We start from the raw sequence: 18587 nt of genomic DNA on the forward strand, positions 1-18587 counted from the left end.
ATCAATAATCTTCTGATTCAATTCCTGGAAATTGTGAACTAATCGCCATTCCGTACTGTCCTTGTTGGGTACCAAGAAGGTTGGGGTACTGAAATCGGATGTAGATGGGGTAATAACATCGGCAGCCAACAATTTTTGAATAATTTCTCTCATGAACTGAAGTTTCGGGGGTGACACTTTTATATATCTGCTACGAACGGGTACCTCATCCCTCACATAGAATCGATAAGGCAGTACATCACACCTGCCAATCTTGCGGGTTATCACATCTAGAAACTAGCTTACTAAGTCAGCGATAGCCTGGTCGGATTCGTGACTCGTCAGTTCCTTACAGGACATGACAATGGGCACGCGTTTTTCGTGCCGCAGCTGAATTTTTATAGATGGCGCAAAACCAAAAGACAACTCGTGTCTATGCAAATCCAACACGCAACGCGTGTTACTAAGGAAATCGAGACCCAAAACCAAATTAGACGCAAGTCCAGAAACCACAATAAACTTCCAACTCCAAGAAAATCTGTGAACCTTAAAGTGTAAAATCACCGAGCGACGGGCGCGCACGATGTCGCCATTGGCCACGGAAATGATTACATCAGGCTCATTGACAACGAAACGCTTCAAATGACGATGCTGGCTAAGCAAACTGTAAAAACATGCCTCACTGATGCACGAACAAGTGGCTCCTGTATCGACGAGAGCGGGGTAAAAATTACCCAGTACAAGTAAGGGAAGAAAATGTAAAAACGCTTGAGGAAAGGATTTGCGCATAACACGACGACTACGACCCTTCTTGCGTGTCGTCAATGCCGGTTTCCCGGACATTGGACTCGGTAATGGCCCGCCTGACCGCAGCGGAAACACCGCCTATCGCCAGCATTTACTCGAGAACTAGTGCACTCGGCCGTAACGTGTCCGAAAACACAACAATTAGCACATCGGCCACGGCCGCGAGTATCAATCCTAGCGGGGAGCGCGGCTGCGTTATTCACGGCCAAGTTCAAGGTCGCGGCAAGGGGCGGCTCGTTTACACGAGCAAGCGCCGCGCCGCTCGACACACCGCGGGGGCTAGCAAGCGCGCCAGGCGGCTCGCTTACACAAGCATGGATACCGCCGGTTGGGCGGCCACGCGAACGGGCTGGCCCGCCGGGAGAATCGTTCACATGAGCGCGCACCCCGGCGCGTGAGGCGACATGCGGGAGCAACTCTTCGAACGAATGACGTAACACGTCACTCACTGGGGCGCGTCTTTCGAAAACAGGCGCGGCGTCGCCGTAACATGCACTTCCGTGGTGTTTACAGTACGCAACTAGTATGGCAGCCCAGCTCTATAAAAGGGTTGTTGGCTGTGTGGCGTGCTATTTTTTTTTACAAGGTATTTTATGTTTTATTGTATATTTATTCCCTACTAAACTATGTGAATCTTTCCAGTGCACTGGAAAGTAAGTTGTGTGATTGGGAAGCTATATTTTTTAGTATTTGTGGGTGGCGCAGTGTGTTGTATGTTTTTCTTTGTAATTTCCTCTCCGCCACTCCATTATCCTGCTGCTGGCGAGCCGTCTTCGCCGCCTTTCTTCAGTCATCACCCAGCGAAGAGAGGAGACGTCCACTCTTCACTGCCTGCGTCACGCTCTTCGGGGGGCTCCTGCTTCCTACGTGTTATGGACATAAGCCTCGACAGTGACTGCGCCATCTCTTCTCGTCGGTGTGCCCGCCGCTCCTGCTGGTTGTCTCCTACGAGGTGGGCCCTCTCGTAGTGTTAGAGACTTCCGTGTACTGTTTACGCAGCCCCTGCCTAGCCCAGAGATCCGTCGAGCAGTGATACCTGCTGTGGCGCGCTTCGTCGGAGTGTTTGTGATGTGGCAGCACGCTGGCGCCCCTCTTTGAGCGCCGCTGCGTGCCGCCTCCCCTCCGTGCACTGCTGCGCCAGGCGGTGATGCCCTGTGAGACTTGCAGTTTCGGGCTGGATCGGAAGCTGTGATATGTACCTGCTCTTATTCTCCGTTACCGCCGCCCCCTCTCCTAGTTCGCCTGCCACCAGCCCTTGTGGTGTTTTGGGGGTGGGCGCTTGCGCTGTGTGTCGTGTGGCGGCTTCTTCATGGATTGTGCTTTAGATACTTCTTCCTGCTTATCGCCGTCCCGCGCTGCTGGGGTGCTCCGGGCGCTGCAGTCCTGCTCGAAACTTCCCCCGTCTGCGGACTGGACTTGGTACGTGTGAGCCATCTGTACTCCAGCTGCCTACTGACGTCGCTGAGTTTTCACTCTACTTCGAAGAAACCACATACAAGATACTCTACTCGTCGCTCCTCGTATCGTCGCATTTATCTGCTTCATCGTCCTGCGGAAGGCTTCGCCATGGGGCGGGAATTTGCAACGTGCGCTTCGGCATTCAGAGGCCCGCCGGCTCCTCCCCTTCCCTCGTTCCCCTTAAAGCCCCCTCCCGCACTCCCTTGTGACGTCCGCGTGACGTAGGCGCCTCCTTCCAGGCCTACTGAATGCGACACTAGCGCCATCTGGTTTTTTTATATATAAGGGGTGTAATTATTTTGCTCGTTCTTTTTCTGTTCCGGGAGCGATCGCCGTGAGGGGTGCTTCGGCGTCGCACCGTGTTACGCATGGCTACGAGGTGTTCTCTGGTCGGTGTCTTACATTTTTTTTTTGATAATTATGTAATTTGCCTCCTGCGTCATGTTTGGCTTGCCTCCTTTTTGGCTTCATAAAGTAATGTTTGCTGGACACCGAATTTGTTTCGTAATTCCTGGTTTGCATTGCCAGTGTGTTTCACATTGTGCATTTCTTTGAATTTGTTTCTTGCTTTCGACCCATTTTTCGTCGGGGCGTTTGTCGTTTTTCTCCGCCGCACCTCTCACGTCCGGACAGACAGCATTCTACCTGCTATTACCATGATTTAAATAACGATAGCACATAACATTTGTATTTTGGCTATTTGTATTGCTCATCAGTACCTGTTTACGTAATTCTTTCTTTCGTAATTCTTGTTATATGTTGCCCCTCTATATTCATATGGGGCTTGATTTAAAGAATAATAAAATTGTGTATTTTTGTATTTCTGATATTTACGCTTATTTCTTTAGGGGTTGCACAACACGTCTGGCACTCTGCCTGTCCCTTTACAAGGGCCATAGTTTTTTTTATGTTTCTTATTGTTAACGTCATTGAGGTAAAGTAAGGTGGATTTCCCCTTCCCCTTCACGATACTACATATTTTTGTTGTAGTTATTTAAACCAGTCATAATTTATTTAAACATTTTAATGTGTGTAGTTCATTTATTTAATATTTTTGTTTTGGGTTTGATTCAGTTTTCTTTAATATGCAATATCGATACTGTTTCCATGGACGGCCACTGCGCGCGGTGTCATCGGCTGCTACCTGACGTCACGATCGCCGGACGAGAGAATGGGGAGTCGACTGGGGCGGGGCTGGGAGACACGACGCGGGACGGCTCCGACGCGCGAGGTCTCGCCGGGTGGGCGAGCCCAATGCCTCGAGATGTGGAGAGGCGGCCCGCCACTACTCGTGCTTGGGCTGAGCACTAAGCTTGTTGGGCACAAACAGGAGCGCCTTTACTACGGATCACCGGCACCTGCAAGGTAAAGAGGCGACAGGTAGTTTCGGATTTGGCCTCCCCCGTCCACAGTGTTGCTCATTTGGGATTTGACTGCAATTCACAAATTTGGTGACTTAAATATTCGTGCACGAATTACATCTTGAAGACGTCTGTTCTACTTACCTTCAAGGTGCAACGAATAGGCCTACGTTCCGCCCGTTATATGACTTTTTCTATTAAGAAATCCGGAAACAGTTTATGGGGCTTTTTGAGAAGTCAAAGTTATAGCTAAGGCCGTATGATAATGGATTTTGCTTTTATGAGAGCTGGCGTGTAGGAACTTCTACGTTAACGCAGTGGCTCGTCTCGCATACGGTGTTTTGCACAGACGCTTTTGACCTCGTACTTTTGTATAGGTCAGGAACACAGCTGATTTTTTGCGACTCTTCAGAAAAACGTATACGTTTAAGATTATAGACTCTATTACGTAAATTATGAAATTAATTAATAAAGTTCAAAATCTTATTTATTTTATCTACGCTTGTAACTAAACATTTTTGTATTACTAGCTCCATCTATAATTTATAATGATTGTAAAGGTATTATTTTTTATATTGTATATTTTAACTATCTATCATTAGCTATCGTACGAGGCGTACTGTTAGTTACCATATTTTGTATCATGTTGAAGGATTATCTAGTAAACCTCTATTTATTTACTTTAATTACTTTTTTGTATTTAGTTACCAAAGACTAGCCCTTAATGTTTTTGCTACCTTTTTATGTTTACGCCCGGCTACTTGGGTAAAGAGGGATTTTGACATTTATTATTATTATTTTGATAGATTATTTTGTGACAGTATAAAATTTACCCAGAGTGAGTCGGGGACGCACCCTCCTTTCTTCGAGGAAGCAAGGCGGGTTACAAGCCCTTGGTCAATATTTGATTCTAAGAAGTGGCTATGCGATTTGTTTTAGTTAAATTTATGTTTCAATTTAATTTTCGACCATGTTTTCACGACAACCTCCATGGCAACTGATGTTGCATTTTTGATGCTTCCGCAGTACTCATGATAACAGCTATAGTATTGTTGATACATTTTTTTTTTCTACTGACAAAGGCTATTGCATTGTTGATAATTCCCAGCGAATTTTTGAAAATGTTTCATGTGCCAGGAATGCCGATGCACTGCCTCAAACTGAAGGTTGTCTCGCCGATAATTGTGCTGCGGAATCTGAATTCACCGAATGTATTCTATGCCTAAATTTGATTAAGTTTGCTTTTGGTTGAGGCGCGCAGGAGTGAAGAAAAATTTCATCAATGGCATGCCCAGCTTGTTGAACTCCTCGCGGACGAAATCGGGATCGGTTTCCGTGAGTACTCCGCGGATGACGAGTTTTTCAGGAATCTCGCCTAGCTGGCGCAGAAAACTGCGCTCGCAGCGCAGAGTATTGCATCAAGAGCGACGTGGTTAGTACATTTCATGTGCAGGAAATCTACTATTGCAGGAAAAAAAATTACCAGACAATATTTATATTGCGGCTTATTTTTGTTCGAACTTTGGCGCATGTACAATCAACAATGTGTGAAGATGTTAGTTTAAGGGTCGGAAATAGGTTTTTCCAGGTCCTTCGTAAACAACAACAATTACAAAAATGATTTTAAAACACCTGCAGTAGATGTGTGTTCTCGTTGCCTGGAGTTGAATGAAAAAAAATTAACATTGTAAGAATCTCAGCACAAAGAATGATAATATGATTAGAAACCCAGTACATTCTCTCAGAGCTAACTTTTTTTAAAATTTTCTTATGGACTAATCTGAAAACACTTTTGTATTTTCTTTCGATTGCCAAAAGAATCTTGCTATGCCTAATGTTGCAGATCAGACTGCCTATTATAGCCGGAAAATTTAGATATATAAATTCACAATTCATCAAGGTATTGCGAAAGATTCACTTTCGAAACGGAGTGTGTTAATTTACTAATGGAAAGAGAACGAAAGACCAAAAGGAGAAGTCTTTGTACAACTAAAGTGAATCATATTGTGAAAACAATCAGATTTATGGCTGACGGTTTGGTGGCCAGAATAAAAACTCTGTTATGATAGGAATGTTGTCAAAATGGCTGGCTGTCGAAGTTCCTAATCATGTTAATGCAGTTGAATTAATATTCCCAGTTACAGTATATTCTTACATGCACCCAGACCGGGTGTTTGTTCGCATAGAGAAAATTATTAGGAATGTGAACACTGTAACAGACCCACATTACTGCAAAAAAATATTTTCTGAGCATGGCACTCTGCTTGCACTTGGTTCAGATTTATTGCCAGTGTATGATTGGAAAAGTCAAGCCCATGAGGTCTTAAAAGCACCAGCATCTTGGTATTTTAAACTCCAACCTGCGAAAAGAGTTGTTATTAAAAGAAACAGGTATGGTAATGTTCTTGTGAAAGGGGAACCCTATTACAGGACAGAATTTGATGTAAATAAATAAATTTTCAAGAAAAGAAAAGTGGCCACGAGCATCACTTCAGATACACATCCGTTTGGAACACTTGTCAAGAAAGAGAAGTTGAAGGATGCTGCAGAGCTACAAACATTATGGAGAGGAATGGACGAAAGAAGAGTGACTAACATTTTACACAGACTTATTGAAGAGTCAAGAGATTTTAAGGAATGAAAATGATGTCAATGCTGACAATGTTTTATATTTAACTATCGAAGAAGACATTTTTAATTTGAAAATTTAAGTTTTATATTTTTTCTTTATCTTAGAACGATATTTTCTTCACGCTTTATTATATCGTAGTCAGATTATTACTGCATTTAATTTTCATTAAATAATACACGTAAGTGTTTGCATTTATTTAACTTTCGTCTGTTCATTTAATGTAAAAATGTTTTGTTGGAAAGCAATAATTCAATAATCTGTTTGTTTTATTAGAGACTTAATCCCCAGGTAAGTGTTCCAGAACTTCCCTATAATGATGGAGTTTTCCAAAAGTCAAAATATCCCTTTTTAAAATGACCTAAGTTTATAAAATACTGACACAAGGTTATTTTAATGACATTAACTACAATTTAATAATAATAAACTTTTAAATGATGGCTCGTTTTTAATATTTTAAGGGTTTCATAACTTTTGAACAGATTTTTTGAAAATATAATTAAAACCCATAGTGTGTAGTCTTGTAGCTTCGTAGCCTCGTAACCAAATAGCAGATAGGCCTAAGACAGCTGGAGTCAAAGACTGTTGGAGCCAAAGAATGTTGAAGCAAATGACTGTTGTAGCAAAAAAAAAAAACTTTTGTAGCCAAATCCTGTTGGAGCAAAATACATTTTGGAGCCAAATACTGTTGGAGATATTGTATTCTTTAATAAATTGGCAATCACATACTACTGAGTTTAATGTTCGTGAAAATGTTTGTCCTTTTCGTTAAATTTTAATTATTATCATATTTTACAGATTAAATCGTATTCCTGCGACGAGTTCGTATCCATGCAACAAGATCGTATCCCTGTGATGAGATCATATCACACCAAGATTCATTTTCTTCCAAATGTGCTTTTTTCTTTTTAGTCAAATGCGTGTCCTGTGTGTGTTTGTGTATTACGTGTTCATTGCGTGTCCAATGGTGTATTTTGTGTCCATTGCGTTTGTCTCGTGTGTTCATTGTGTCTCTTTGTGTGTGTATTGCGTGTCAATTGCATGTCAAGTGTATGCATTGCATGTCCATTGCGTGTCCTGTGTGTTCATAGCATGTCATGTGTGTTCATTGCATGTCATGTGTGTATTACGTGTCTATTGCCTGTTCTTTTCTTTTGTTGAATTTGTGTCGTTTCATTAAATTTTCTTCCTTTTTTACGAATGTGCTTTCAAAAGTGTTTCCAATTTAATGTTGTTTTGACTTGTGTATTAACGTTAATGTCTCGTGTTTTGACTTGCATATTATTCCGGCGGCGCGGACATATAAGCGAGCCTCAGAGGATGCAACTCTCATTGTTTTACTAGCTACGACTACGGTGTAAGTATCACCTAGTTTGGCACATCTGATAAATAAGACACGTAATGACTTTTTTTTTTAGATCTTGATGGAATCTTTACCATCTTTTACACCGAACAACTTGATGGAAGCTGTATGGGAGGAACAAATGTGTGAAGATCCTTCTCGTATGAAGTTTCGCTGTCATGAGTGCCATTTTTGTTTTACACATATTGACAGTTTGCGACGACATGCGAAAAACTGTAAAGGTGATGTCTGTGTGCCTACTGTTGAACTACCTGCACACATGTTGACTCCTCGCTTTAGGTTAGAGACTCGTCAGCTTACAAGCACATAAAAAGATGTTCAGAATCCAATTTTGACGACGCCTGGACATGAATCTAAACCTAAGACTGTGCTTGATGAATTGCATATAAATTACAACGGATTCAATTTGGCGAATCTGCATTTCGTGGAACGTTAAAATACCACTATTATCTAAATATATTTAATGAGACAAAATACATTTGTACTTTTCTTGATGATATCATGCAAATAAATCAGCTTACAGATGAAGTAGCAACGTACGATTCTTTGAACTATAATTTGTGATTGGATTTTGTATATGGCAAATCATATCCCTTCGAGGACAAAGTGAAGAAGTGCGCTTTCAAGAATTGAATACCCCCATTTACAATTCCAACGACGTAAAGCAGTCTTTTAAACACAGTATCGAGTAACTCTGTCAGAAAGAAAAATTAAGTAGGAAAACGATCTGGCTGGTCTCTGTCTTCATTGAACCGTTTGAAGCTGAGAATTAGACAGTTAAAACCGATGCAGAACTAAGTGTTTATTAAATATCTAACTTAGGTAGTGTTCCTTTAGTAGAGAAGTAATTATGTAATAAAATTTTGTTTTTAATTTTGTTGTTTAATTTATTGAACTTGTCGTTTTAAAAAGTATTTCAAGTGATCGTCAATAAAGTTTGTATTTTTTTTTTTTGAATTGACCAAGGATCGAACTGAGGAAGGAAACCGATGAATAAATTAGTACATTCATGAGTGATTTTTTTGATGAGTTTCGAAATGTTTTCCGAATATTTAAGTCAAATATTAAGTATTTCTATGATCGCGGCCAATATGTCATCATCGGCTTACTGGAGGCTGGTAGACTAGAAACCAAAGCTGCTTTAAGGACTTTCCACCCTATTTTATTAAATAAGAATTTTGTTACCTAAAATTACTTTTATTTGTATCGATAAATTATCGAACGATAGGAACAGATCAAATCAGTCAGTATACCAATTGAAATTTTTTTAAATGACTAACCTCTAAATTCTAGCTAAATAAATACAGATGTACAAGATGGCGGACAAATTTCAAGATGCTGTAAACAATGGCAAATAGATTGCTACATTCTAGCGGGTAAAAATTAAACTAACATGGCCGTAGGACCCTCTAGAAAAGGAAAACAATGTCGGATCCAAGATGGCGTCCTCAGGAGACGAAAACAATATGTGGGCGTGACGTCATACATACTATCTGCCGACATATCTATTTTGGCATTGGTGGTGGGAGGTCATCTGTCGTTTGCTTCTGTGGAGGAACGATCCATCACATTTTTTATTTTGTCTTCACTGGGTTTTAAGTGAAGAGTCAATGATGTAAGTGCGTTTATTAATTAAAATTTCATTAATATAATTTTGTAATTTTTTAAAAATTATTTTTTTCAGAATTTTAAAATGATAATTACGTATTTACAATAAGGTGGATGTGACGTCATAATTTCAAAATGGACTGACGATTTTAAAATTTTATTATATAAAATTTTTATTAGATTTATAATTTTTACCGATTTTCTAGCATTAAATATACGGATTTTCAAGATAGAGCACGTATTGATAATTTTAACGGTTACATTATAATTCAAGTTAGAGGCCGTGACATCCTAATGGGTGAGGTCATGACCTCGGCCGCGTAGGTCGGCTTGCCCATGGGGAATTTAAGCCGCTTTGGGGAATTTTCAAGTTGTTGATTTTTTTAAGGACAAAAACGGGAAATTTTCCCTCAACATGGGATTTTGTTTCCTCGTATAGGTGAATTTTAATTTTTATAATTTTGAGATTTTTTTGGTGGAATTTTTTTCACTATAAACTGGAAATTTTGACTGATTTGGGGGAATTTTGGGCAAATATTGAAGTTCAAGGTCAAGTTCAACCAAGATGGCGAAAGTGACGTGACAATCCAAGATGGCGGACACCGACACACACACCAAACTCCTACTCCTGTGTTCGGAGGAACTGTTATATATAATAGTGTTTGTATTTTTTAAAGATAGAATTAATACAATTGGTATTTTTAAAATTTGGTGATTTATCCTAAAAAAAAATTCGCACTTAGCAATTGAACGACTGATGTTTTGGAATATAGATTTTTGTTTGTATGTATACGCAGGGAAAAAAATTTTTCAGTTAGACGTTCAAAATTTTTTAATAAAAAATGCATATATTCTACAATAATGAAAAATTGGTCTGTAATACAAAATCCTTAAGGCAAGCAACATTGTCTTTAGCAAAATATTTCATAGCAAAATTGTCCCGATCTGAAGCAGGAAAACTATCGTATGAGGAAAATTAAATTCCTAAAATTTTGATTAACTGAAAAACCGAATTATGTATGCAAATAACATTATCAGTATTTAAGTATATCTTGCTACCATGACCTCTCACCTCTGAATTGTTGATGACCCCGGTGACATGCAGCCCTCCGCCCGTATAAAGACCTCCTGCCGTGACCATCTCAGCAGTTGTTCAGCGGCAAGCACTGATAAGCTTACAGCTACTGTGTACCAGTCTCGCACTTTAGCTTCAGGTAAGCAGCATTTTACCGTTTAAAATAGGTATACTAAAACACTTTTGAAATTTTCATTAAGCTAGGAAACAATTTTCAAATTTCTCATGTATGATATTAATTATTAAGGAATATGTTATTATACTATGAAAAATTGTTAGTACAATGTAAATATATTTAATTGTTTATTTAACTAATTGTTTGGATTTTAATGAGATGTATCAATAAACTTCTGTGCGCCAATCACATCAATTATTTTCAAGCTCCTACACAATACCAGTTAAAAAAAAAAAATCTGCAACTTTGGAACTGAACTCGTAAAGGCATTTTATGAAGAAATGTCCTTAACAATTTTTGTTGATATTCATCCAGTCTTTGATAATCAGTGTAATTTAAACTATTGCTCTGATATTCGTTCATATTAAATAATTTGTTCAAGTAAATTCGTTTTTAAAAACATGTTTCCTCACTTTATTGAAAATTTTTCAATAACTTATTTTCTTGTTTTGTATTTGATGACTAATTACAATAAACCTATTCTAAAAATTATTAAAATTTTCCTAAGGGTATGTATAACAATACAAATTGTTTTGCACAAATTATATAATTTTAAAAGTCAGTGAGTGACACTTTCTACTGATTTTATTTTCTTCCATAAATTAATTGAATACACAAAACTACAACATTTTTACTTTAATATCCATTCCACCAAACGGAATCTTCAAATCGTGAATTATGAAAATATTATGGAAAGAGTATCAAAATAAATTCCGATTTCTTTTTCGGGATATTGATTTTTTTTTTCATTGATTATTTATTTTTGATAGGGTTTTAAAAAATAAACATATGAAAAATTTGGTTCATGTAATACTATCGCAAATCAACTGTTAAAGAGACCTAATATATAAGAAAATATTGAGATGAACGCAAAAAATAACACTTTTAAAAAATTAAACTCTTGTAATGCATTTTAAGAAGTTACTACCCATGTTGAACCGGAATAGTCATTGACTTCAATATTTTATAACTTAATGTGTTACAAGAAATCTAAGAAACATATGGCTATAATATATATTACGTTGATATTTATAGTTCATTAATAAGTCATGTTTTGATAAGGTTTATACAATAAAAAAATTATGTATTTTAAACAGGAAAAGAATCAATCAGTAAAAATTTAATAGGGAAATTTATTTTACTTTATTAATATATTAGTAGATACAAAATGTTTCGTAAATTAGGCTTATAAACTACCTAAAAATAAATGTTCTTTGCATAAAATATCACTCATAAATTTTTACATATTGACACAACTGACATCAATATATTAACAACATTGCCATTTATTTTCCAGCAACAAGTCAGAAAATTAAAATTACAGGTATTAACTTTAAAGAATTTACGTATTAAAGTTTTTAAAGGAAATAATTTTTAAAACAAAAATTTACATTAATTTAATATAAAAATCCAGTATTTGTAAATTATTATTCTTAAATTTATTTAAAATATTTGGTCACTTGTTCAAAGATTTGATATAATAACAGTATTAAAAATATTTTTGAAATAAATAATAAGTGTACAGGAATGAGAGCCACAACACTTTATTCTATTTATATATGTGAGCACACAAAGACAATCTAGATTTTATGCCAGATAGGATTATTATGAATAAATTTGTTTTATTAAAGGTTCCTCCTATAGAAGAAGATGGAAACAATTGGCGTTCTAATCGTGTCCCTTCTGGTGGCCCAGGCAACAGCTGGTATACTCGAATGTAATCAAGTAAGTACATTATTTGTGTTACAAAATACTACGCTGCTTTCATGAAACACAATTTCCTGTTTTAACTTGTTCTCTTAATGTCCTTAATAAATGTAAACGCTACTGTATAGACTTCGTCAGTCAGGCGAGCGGTTGTGGTAACATAAAAACAATCGTGATGAAACAAAATAACTGAGTGATTCGAAGGGACACAATTTTTTTATTTTTATTTTGTGGTAGGCAGAAGGTATTATTAACTCGTAATCGTTGTTGTATTAGGTTTTTGCGTACTTTACAAGATATATATTTTTTCCTCCTAGCAATTAAAGTACCCATTCACCCAGCCATTGTCTGAGCGGAAATACTACGCAAAAACAAAAAAAAAATATTAATTTTTCTTTCAGTGTATTAAAGGGCACCAATACTATTTTAATGTTGTCTTTATTTATAAAATAAAGGGGAATGTATTTCCAAATTATTGTAAGGTGTTGACATTTTGATGACATGAGCTATTTTGGCATAGGTCTACTTTAATGTGAAAAAATTAAATACTTTAACCCCCCTCCTCTATAAAACACATTGTAAAATTAATATTTGGATGTAAAACAGAAAGACAGCAAGTTTTTTTGTGCCGGGAAAATGTTATTGTTGATATTTTATCAATGGTAAATGGGTATTTTTTTTAAATAACAAATTTGTTTCCTGTCATCCAAAAGCATTAGTTTCTACAACTCTCGGAGTCTCTGCCTTATAACTAAAGATTTATTAAAATTATGCCGATTTTAAAGTTCAGTTTTATCTACGTACAGTAAGTTAAGGATTAAAGTTCTTGCCGGATCTGTAAATATTCTCATAACGACATTTGTGAAGAGAAAAAAAATTGTCTCTGCTCTCAGCTCTCGGATAAACTTTAATCTTGCAGGTCTACACATACAAGAACACCAAGAACTGGGGAAACCTGCACAACTACCTTATCACGGCTTTGGTACACACCGACCCTGAGGCGTACAGTCAGGTGCAGAACATCACAGAGCCCGCGCCGATGCTCCATATCGGGCAGAACGGCTACGACGCGCTGGCGGACGAGCTGGCACGCTGCTACCCTGACGTCACCGACGAGTCTACCAACGCCATGCTACACGGCGCGGCGAAGGGCCAGCAGGTCGAGACGGCGAGGCTACTGCTGGCGCGCCAGGCCGACGTCAACGTGAGGGACGAACACAACAACACCCCGCTTATCCTGGCCGCTCAGTACAACTCCCTGCCGATGGTGCAGCTGCTCCTGCGGCTCAACGCCGACAAGAACTTGAAGAACGATCAACTTCAGACCGCGTTGAGTTGGGCGGAGCATAATAGGAATCAACTGATGGTTGATTGGATAAGCACACACTGAAATGGTCAAGTCAAAGCTCAGTGTGCTAACCAAACAGAGGTGGTTCACAACTCAACCGAGAGTTCGTTTCAATTCTGCACACTTGCGATGCAACTAGAATTGTCCTTATATACTGTTACTTCATTATTCATTACTTGTTAAGTATTGATTTTCTGTCTTTGATGCTATTTCAAAATAAAATGCTTCTGTCATTAGTGCAGTTAAAGTCTAATTTTATATTTCCTAACCCGATGTATGATTTGTTCGTTTATTCATTGTAATATTATTTTACTGGCGCATGGGTATACTAGAAAATGGTGATGTGATAAAATTCAGTGGAGTGTAAAATTTTCTTTGATATTAATTGAAGCAATAACATATGAAAATTACATTTCAGTTGCATAGTTTGATATTTTTTTTAATATCCCGTATAAAATTAAATAATATTTCTCATCCTGGATTAAAATAAATAATTAATATTGTGTTTTAAGTACTTACTGTGCTTTGTTCTATTACAACTACTGTAGTTTACCTTTTTTAGTAAGGAAATTTGAATGATATTAAGGCATGCAACATTTTCAGAATGTCAGAGAGAGACATAAACAGAGATACCTAGAGAAATATTTGAAAGTCCATACTGGAATGGAATGAAACTACAATTAATGTATGTTTACTTGATACCAATGCATTCAACAAGTGTACACATAACTTTATATACAAGTTATTTATTTGTTCTACTTAGTTTCAAAACTATAATTAGAATGTTCTTAAAATATACTATCATAAATAAATAAATATACAAGCCCAGCACTGTAAGACAATCAGCTTTTAAAAAATAACATTATTACAACGACCAATATGTAATAGCATAAAATATTATTTAAAACGGATAAATGCTAAGGCAGCGGTTCCGATTTTTTTGCCAATTCCTCTTCAAAACTTTAAAATCTAAGTTAAATTTCCAAAAATATATTCAATAAATGTTATTTTAATAACTCGCTGACCTTAATTATTACGTGAAAAATCCCTTAATCTTGCATTTTAATGAAACAGAACAAGTTAGTGCATCCTCGCAAAGATACTAGAAAAGGCGTGGAATATCTGACTGCAAAAGGACATAATTTATCAGTGGGAAAATGAAAAACAAATGGAAGGAGTGGAGAAGCTAGTGTAAGGAATACGAATAAAAAATAAAATATAGATGACAGTAGGCTTACATATTTGTTAAATTGTGAGATCACAGAAGCGAAAACAAAATACATATGAAGCTATGTTTTTCGGTCTAATAATAAAATTATTATTTGATTATTAAATGTAATTTTTTTCAGTTTATTTTTTGATTTCCAAAGAATTCATATGCCCTACTTTCATGTATTTCGACTATGAACGCAGTTGCACAGAACCCAGGCCATTTCGCCTTTTCTTCCATCCATTTACGGGTCTCCAGAGTCGCTTTGAAATTCCATTAAAAATAGGAATGAAGAGGGAAGATTAGTGTAAGGTCACTTACAAAACGGCCCTGCCAGGTTCCGGTCGATCGCGATTGCAGCTCCGGACTGCACTGCGGACCACTAGTTATGTCACGAAAAAAAAAAGCCTTTACGTGGCGCACATTAAAATTTTGGCTGCTGAGAAGAAAGAGGATCGGCAAAAGAATTTAAGTAAAATTTAGTTCGTTTAAATATTTTTAACTTCCGTGAGCATGGGTTAAAAATAAAAGTATTTTCTTGTGTCTGTTCTCATCTGGAATGGAATCTAAGAGAGAATAAATGGGTTAATGAGAACTAAAGTATGAAACATAACACTATTGAAAATATTTATACAAATTGTTACAATCCTTTTGAAAACACCGGTTCAATTATACAAGTTAAGATTTAGGAGAGTTTAATTACCAGTTCGAAAGTATGCAATAGAATATTACCTACCAGTTACCTGTTACTTTTTCCAGATTGGTAGTACTAGTTAACAATGCTTTATGATTTTGTTTTAAATAAGGTGTTTCAGTAATTTTTTTATTAATTTTAATATTCAGGTGTAATATTTTGTATTCTTAAATAATTTTCTGAGTAAACATTTTTAGTAGTATAGAAAAGGGGCTCCGGGCACATGGTTCAGGGTGTGGTGCCTGTGGTGCCGACCGCCATCTTGGATTGTGACCTCACGGCGGCCATATTGGATGACCGTGACCTTGACCTTTGGCTTTGACCTTGACCCCGGCGTCCATCCTAGATACGCCCTCTTTAAATCGAATGCCTCACTCAATCATGATGAAATTTTCGTCACGACCACCATATTGATTTTTTCTGTTCCGCTGAAGGCCGTCATCTTGGATACCATCGACTTTGAATCTGCTGTTTGTTCCTAGAGAGCGCCAGCGTCGCTCTGTCTCATCACATAAGGTTGATGTTCTATTACCTACCAGAGCTATTATGGTCCTTATCAACATATTAAATTTAATTTTTTATGCAAAATACATTGGAAGCACTGTGATTCGAACCATCGCAGCTCTGACCTCTAGGTTGGAAAACATACGCCTTTAACAGCACGGCCATCTTTTTTTTTTTTTAGTTTATTAGTTTATTGTGATATCATGTGCATGTACATAACATTACAGCTCACATCAGATTACAGTCAGCACAAATGGGTTACAGGATACTGATACCTCGCCCCTGCGGATTAACGCAGTCCCACACCATCTGTACAAATTTCAAAACATGAAAAGGTAATGTCCAAACCTCCTTCTTAACGTATTGTTTTTTACCATAGACCATCTGTCACGTCGTAGCTGGGATATGAAGTCCCGCAAGAAGTATGGCACTTGAGTGTTGAGCACAAAATCGATCAAATTCGCCATCAGCCACACAGCCGCCCGCCTCTTCACGGTAGGGAAGGCCGTGATGTCGAGGTAGCACATGCGGTCCGCGCACACGTCTCGTGGAGGTAGGCAGAGCAGTCTGGAGAGTTTGGTTGTACACCACTCCCACAAGGGGCGCGAGAAGGAGCAAGCACATATGCGATGGAGGGCGGTGTCACGGTAGCCACAGAGTTCGCAGTGGTCATCCTGGGATAACGCAATGCGTTTCTTGCGATAAAGGGTGGGTGTCAGGTCGTTGACAAATGTGAAAGCTTCGGCACGGAGATGAGTAGGTAATTCAGGATCAGAAACGTTTTTCCATATGTTCAGCCAACGCAAAGAAAGGATCTTATTCTGAATATTCGGCACAGAGGGTGTTGCTCGTCGCTGGAAACCATAAAGTTGTCTTGTGGAGACATGCGTACCTTCGGGAAGTTCGGAAATCGTCGTACGAAGGTGATCGGCGGCGGACTTGTAGTGTCGGGGTAGGCGCTCCCTGGCGCCCCATGCGGCTGTGTACAAAGCCGAGGAGCGACCACCCTGTAAGACACGTTGTATGACGCATTTCTGGAACAAGGCTCGTGCTTTTTGCTCATGCTCAATGAGTCCGAGACCACCTTTACTGACAGGCATCGTCAGCTGATCGCGGCTGACCTTGAAGAGGAATCCTTTCCAGATAAACCATCCAATGTATTGCCTGAATTGAGCTGCAATCGCAGCTGGCATGGGGAACACCTGTGCCATGTACCAGAGTTGTGAAAGGGAGTACATGTTAACGATATATACACGTTGGATGATGTTGAGGTTTCTAAGGTGTGACTCAAGCAGGCTACCACGAACTTTCCGCACCACTCCGTCCCAGTTCTCTTGAATGGTATGACCGATGTCACCCGTGAAAAGTATTCCAAGTGTCCTGATCGCATCCGTAGACACGAATGAATGCTGTGGCACAATCACATCTGGCGCTGCTTTCAGATTCAACACTTTGGTTTTCGCGAAGTTGCATTTTGCATGCGTTGCCGTGTGGAAGGCCTCAAGAATAGCATGAGCGGCCGTGAGTTCATGGTCACTACGCACAATGACCGTAACATCATCTGCATACCCAATGCACGTTAAAGGATTCCCTTGAATACTCAGTCCTGAGAGAGTAGAGTTAAATTTCCTTATAAGAGGCTCAATATAAAGGACGAAAAGTACCATCGAGAGCGGGCACCCTTGTCGGACAGAGGAGCGAATCGGAAATTTGTCACCAAAACAACCATTGATGGACACCTTCGAGGTTAGGTTCTCACGGAACGTGCGTAGGACAGCTCGAACTGTGGGAGGGAAGCAAAGGTGCTCGAGCACCCTGTCGAGGAAGCTCCATTGCACCCGGTCAAAAGCCTTCTCAAGGTCAATGTTCAGGAGGGCGACAGCACCCGGCGTTGTGCGCGCCAGGAGCTGCACATCGCGGAGCGCAGAAGTGCCATGTGTGATGGACGTCCCCTGCACAATACAATGTTGGTCCGGCCCGATGACATCAGACAGCGCTGATTTAATGCGATTGGCATACACCCGTGCGATGATTTTGTAGTCAGCACACAGAAGCGTGATAGGCCTATAGTGGGCTACTTCACGTGGCTGTGGTACCTTGGGGATGAGCACAATGATTCCCTCTGTTTGCGTGCTGCACAGACGCCCTCGTCGAATGACCGTGCGCGCCATTTCGCAAAATTCCTCTCGAATCGTTGGCCAATAGTGCTGGTAGAATTCGTAGGGGATACCGTCCACACCAGGGGATTTGGTTTTTGGGGCCCTCCGAACAATGTGTGTGATCTCTTCGTCAGTTGGGTCGGCCTCCAGATGGTGCTGTGCTATGTCGTCAAGGCTGCTGTCATACACATCGAGGAATGACGTCCCTTCATCATAGTCAATGTCGTGGTCCGCATAGAGTTCCTTGTAACTACTTGTAAATGCTGCGAGGATGGTTGTGGAATCCCTTACGATCGTGCCATTCGCGTCCACAACCGAGCTGATGTGCCTTCGTGTACGCCTCTTCCGATCTCGCATGAGGGAGTGAATGCTAAGCCTTTCTTGCTGTAGCGCACTCTTGGTGTTGTTGAATACAATGCGACTTTCCATGTTCGCTCGGTGTATGGCGATGATCCGTTCCTTAAGGCGACGGGCCTGATCCCTCAAATTGGTAATTGCGGTTGGATGCGT

At 39.2% G+C, this 18587-nt stretch overlaps 1 protein-coding gene across 1 annotated transcript; it reads left to right on the forward strand.

Annotated features, from left to right (window-relative positions):
- Positions 1–10350: 10350 nt before the first annotated feature.
- Positions 10351–13751, forward strand: LOC134529334 (GA-binding protein subunit beta-2-like). Its single transcript, XM_063363294.1, has 3 exons — positions 10351–10419; positions 12087–12180; positions 13082–13751. The coding sequence occupies exons 2-3, from the start codon at positions 12106–12108 to the stop codon at positions 13550–13552; spliced, it is 546 nt and encodes a 181-aa protein (XP_063219364.1). The 5' UTR covers positions 10351–10419; positions 12087–12105; the 3' UTR covers positions 13553–13751.
- Positions 13752–18587: the final 4836 nt, after the last annotated feature.

This window comes from Bacillus rossius, chromosome 1 (assembly GCF_032445375.1).
Source record: "Bacillus rossius redtenbacheri isolate Brsri chromosome 1, Brsri_v3, whole genome shotgun sequence".
Taxonomy (NCBI): Eukaryota; Metazoa; Arthropoda; class Insecta; order Phasmatodea; family Bacillidae; genus Bacillus; species Bacillus rossius.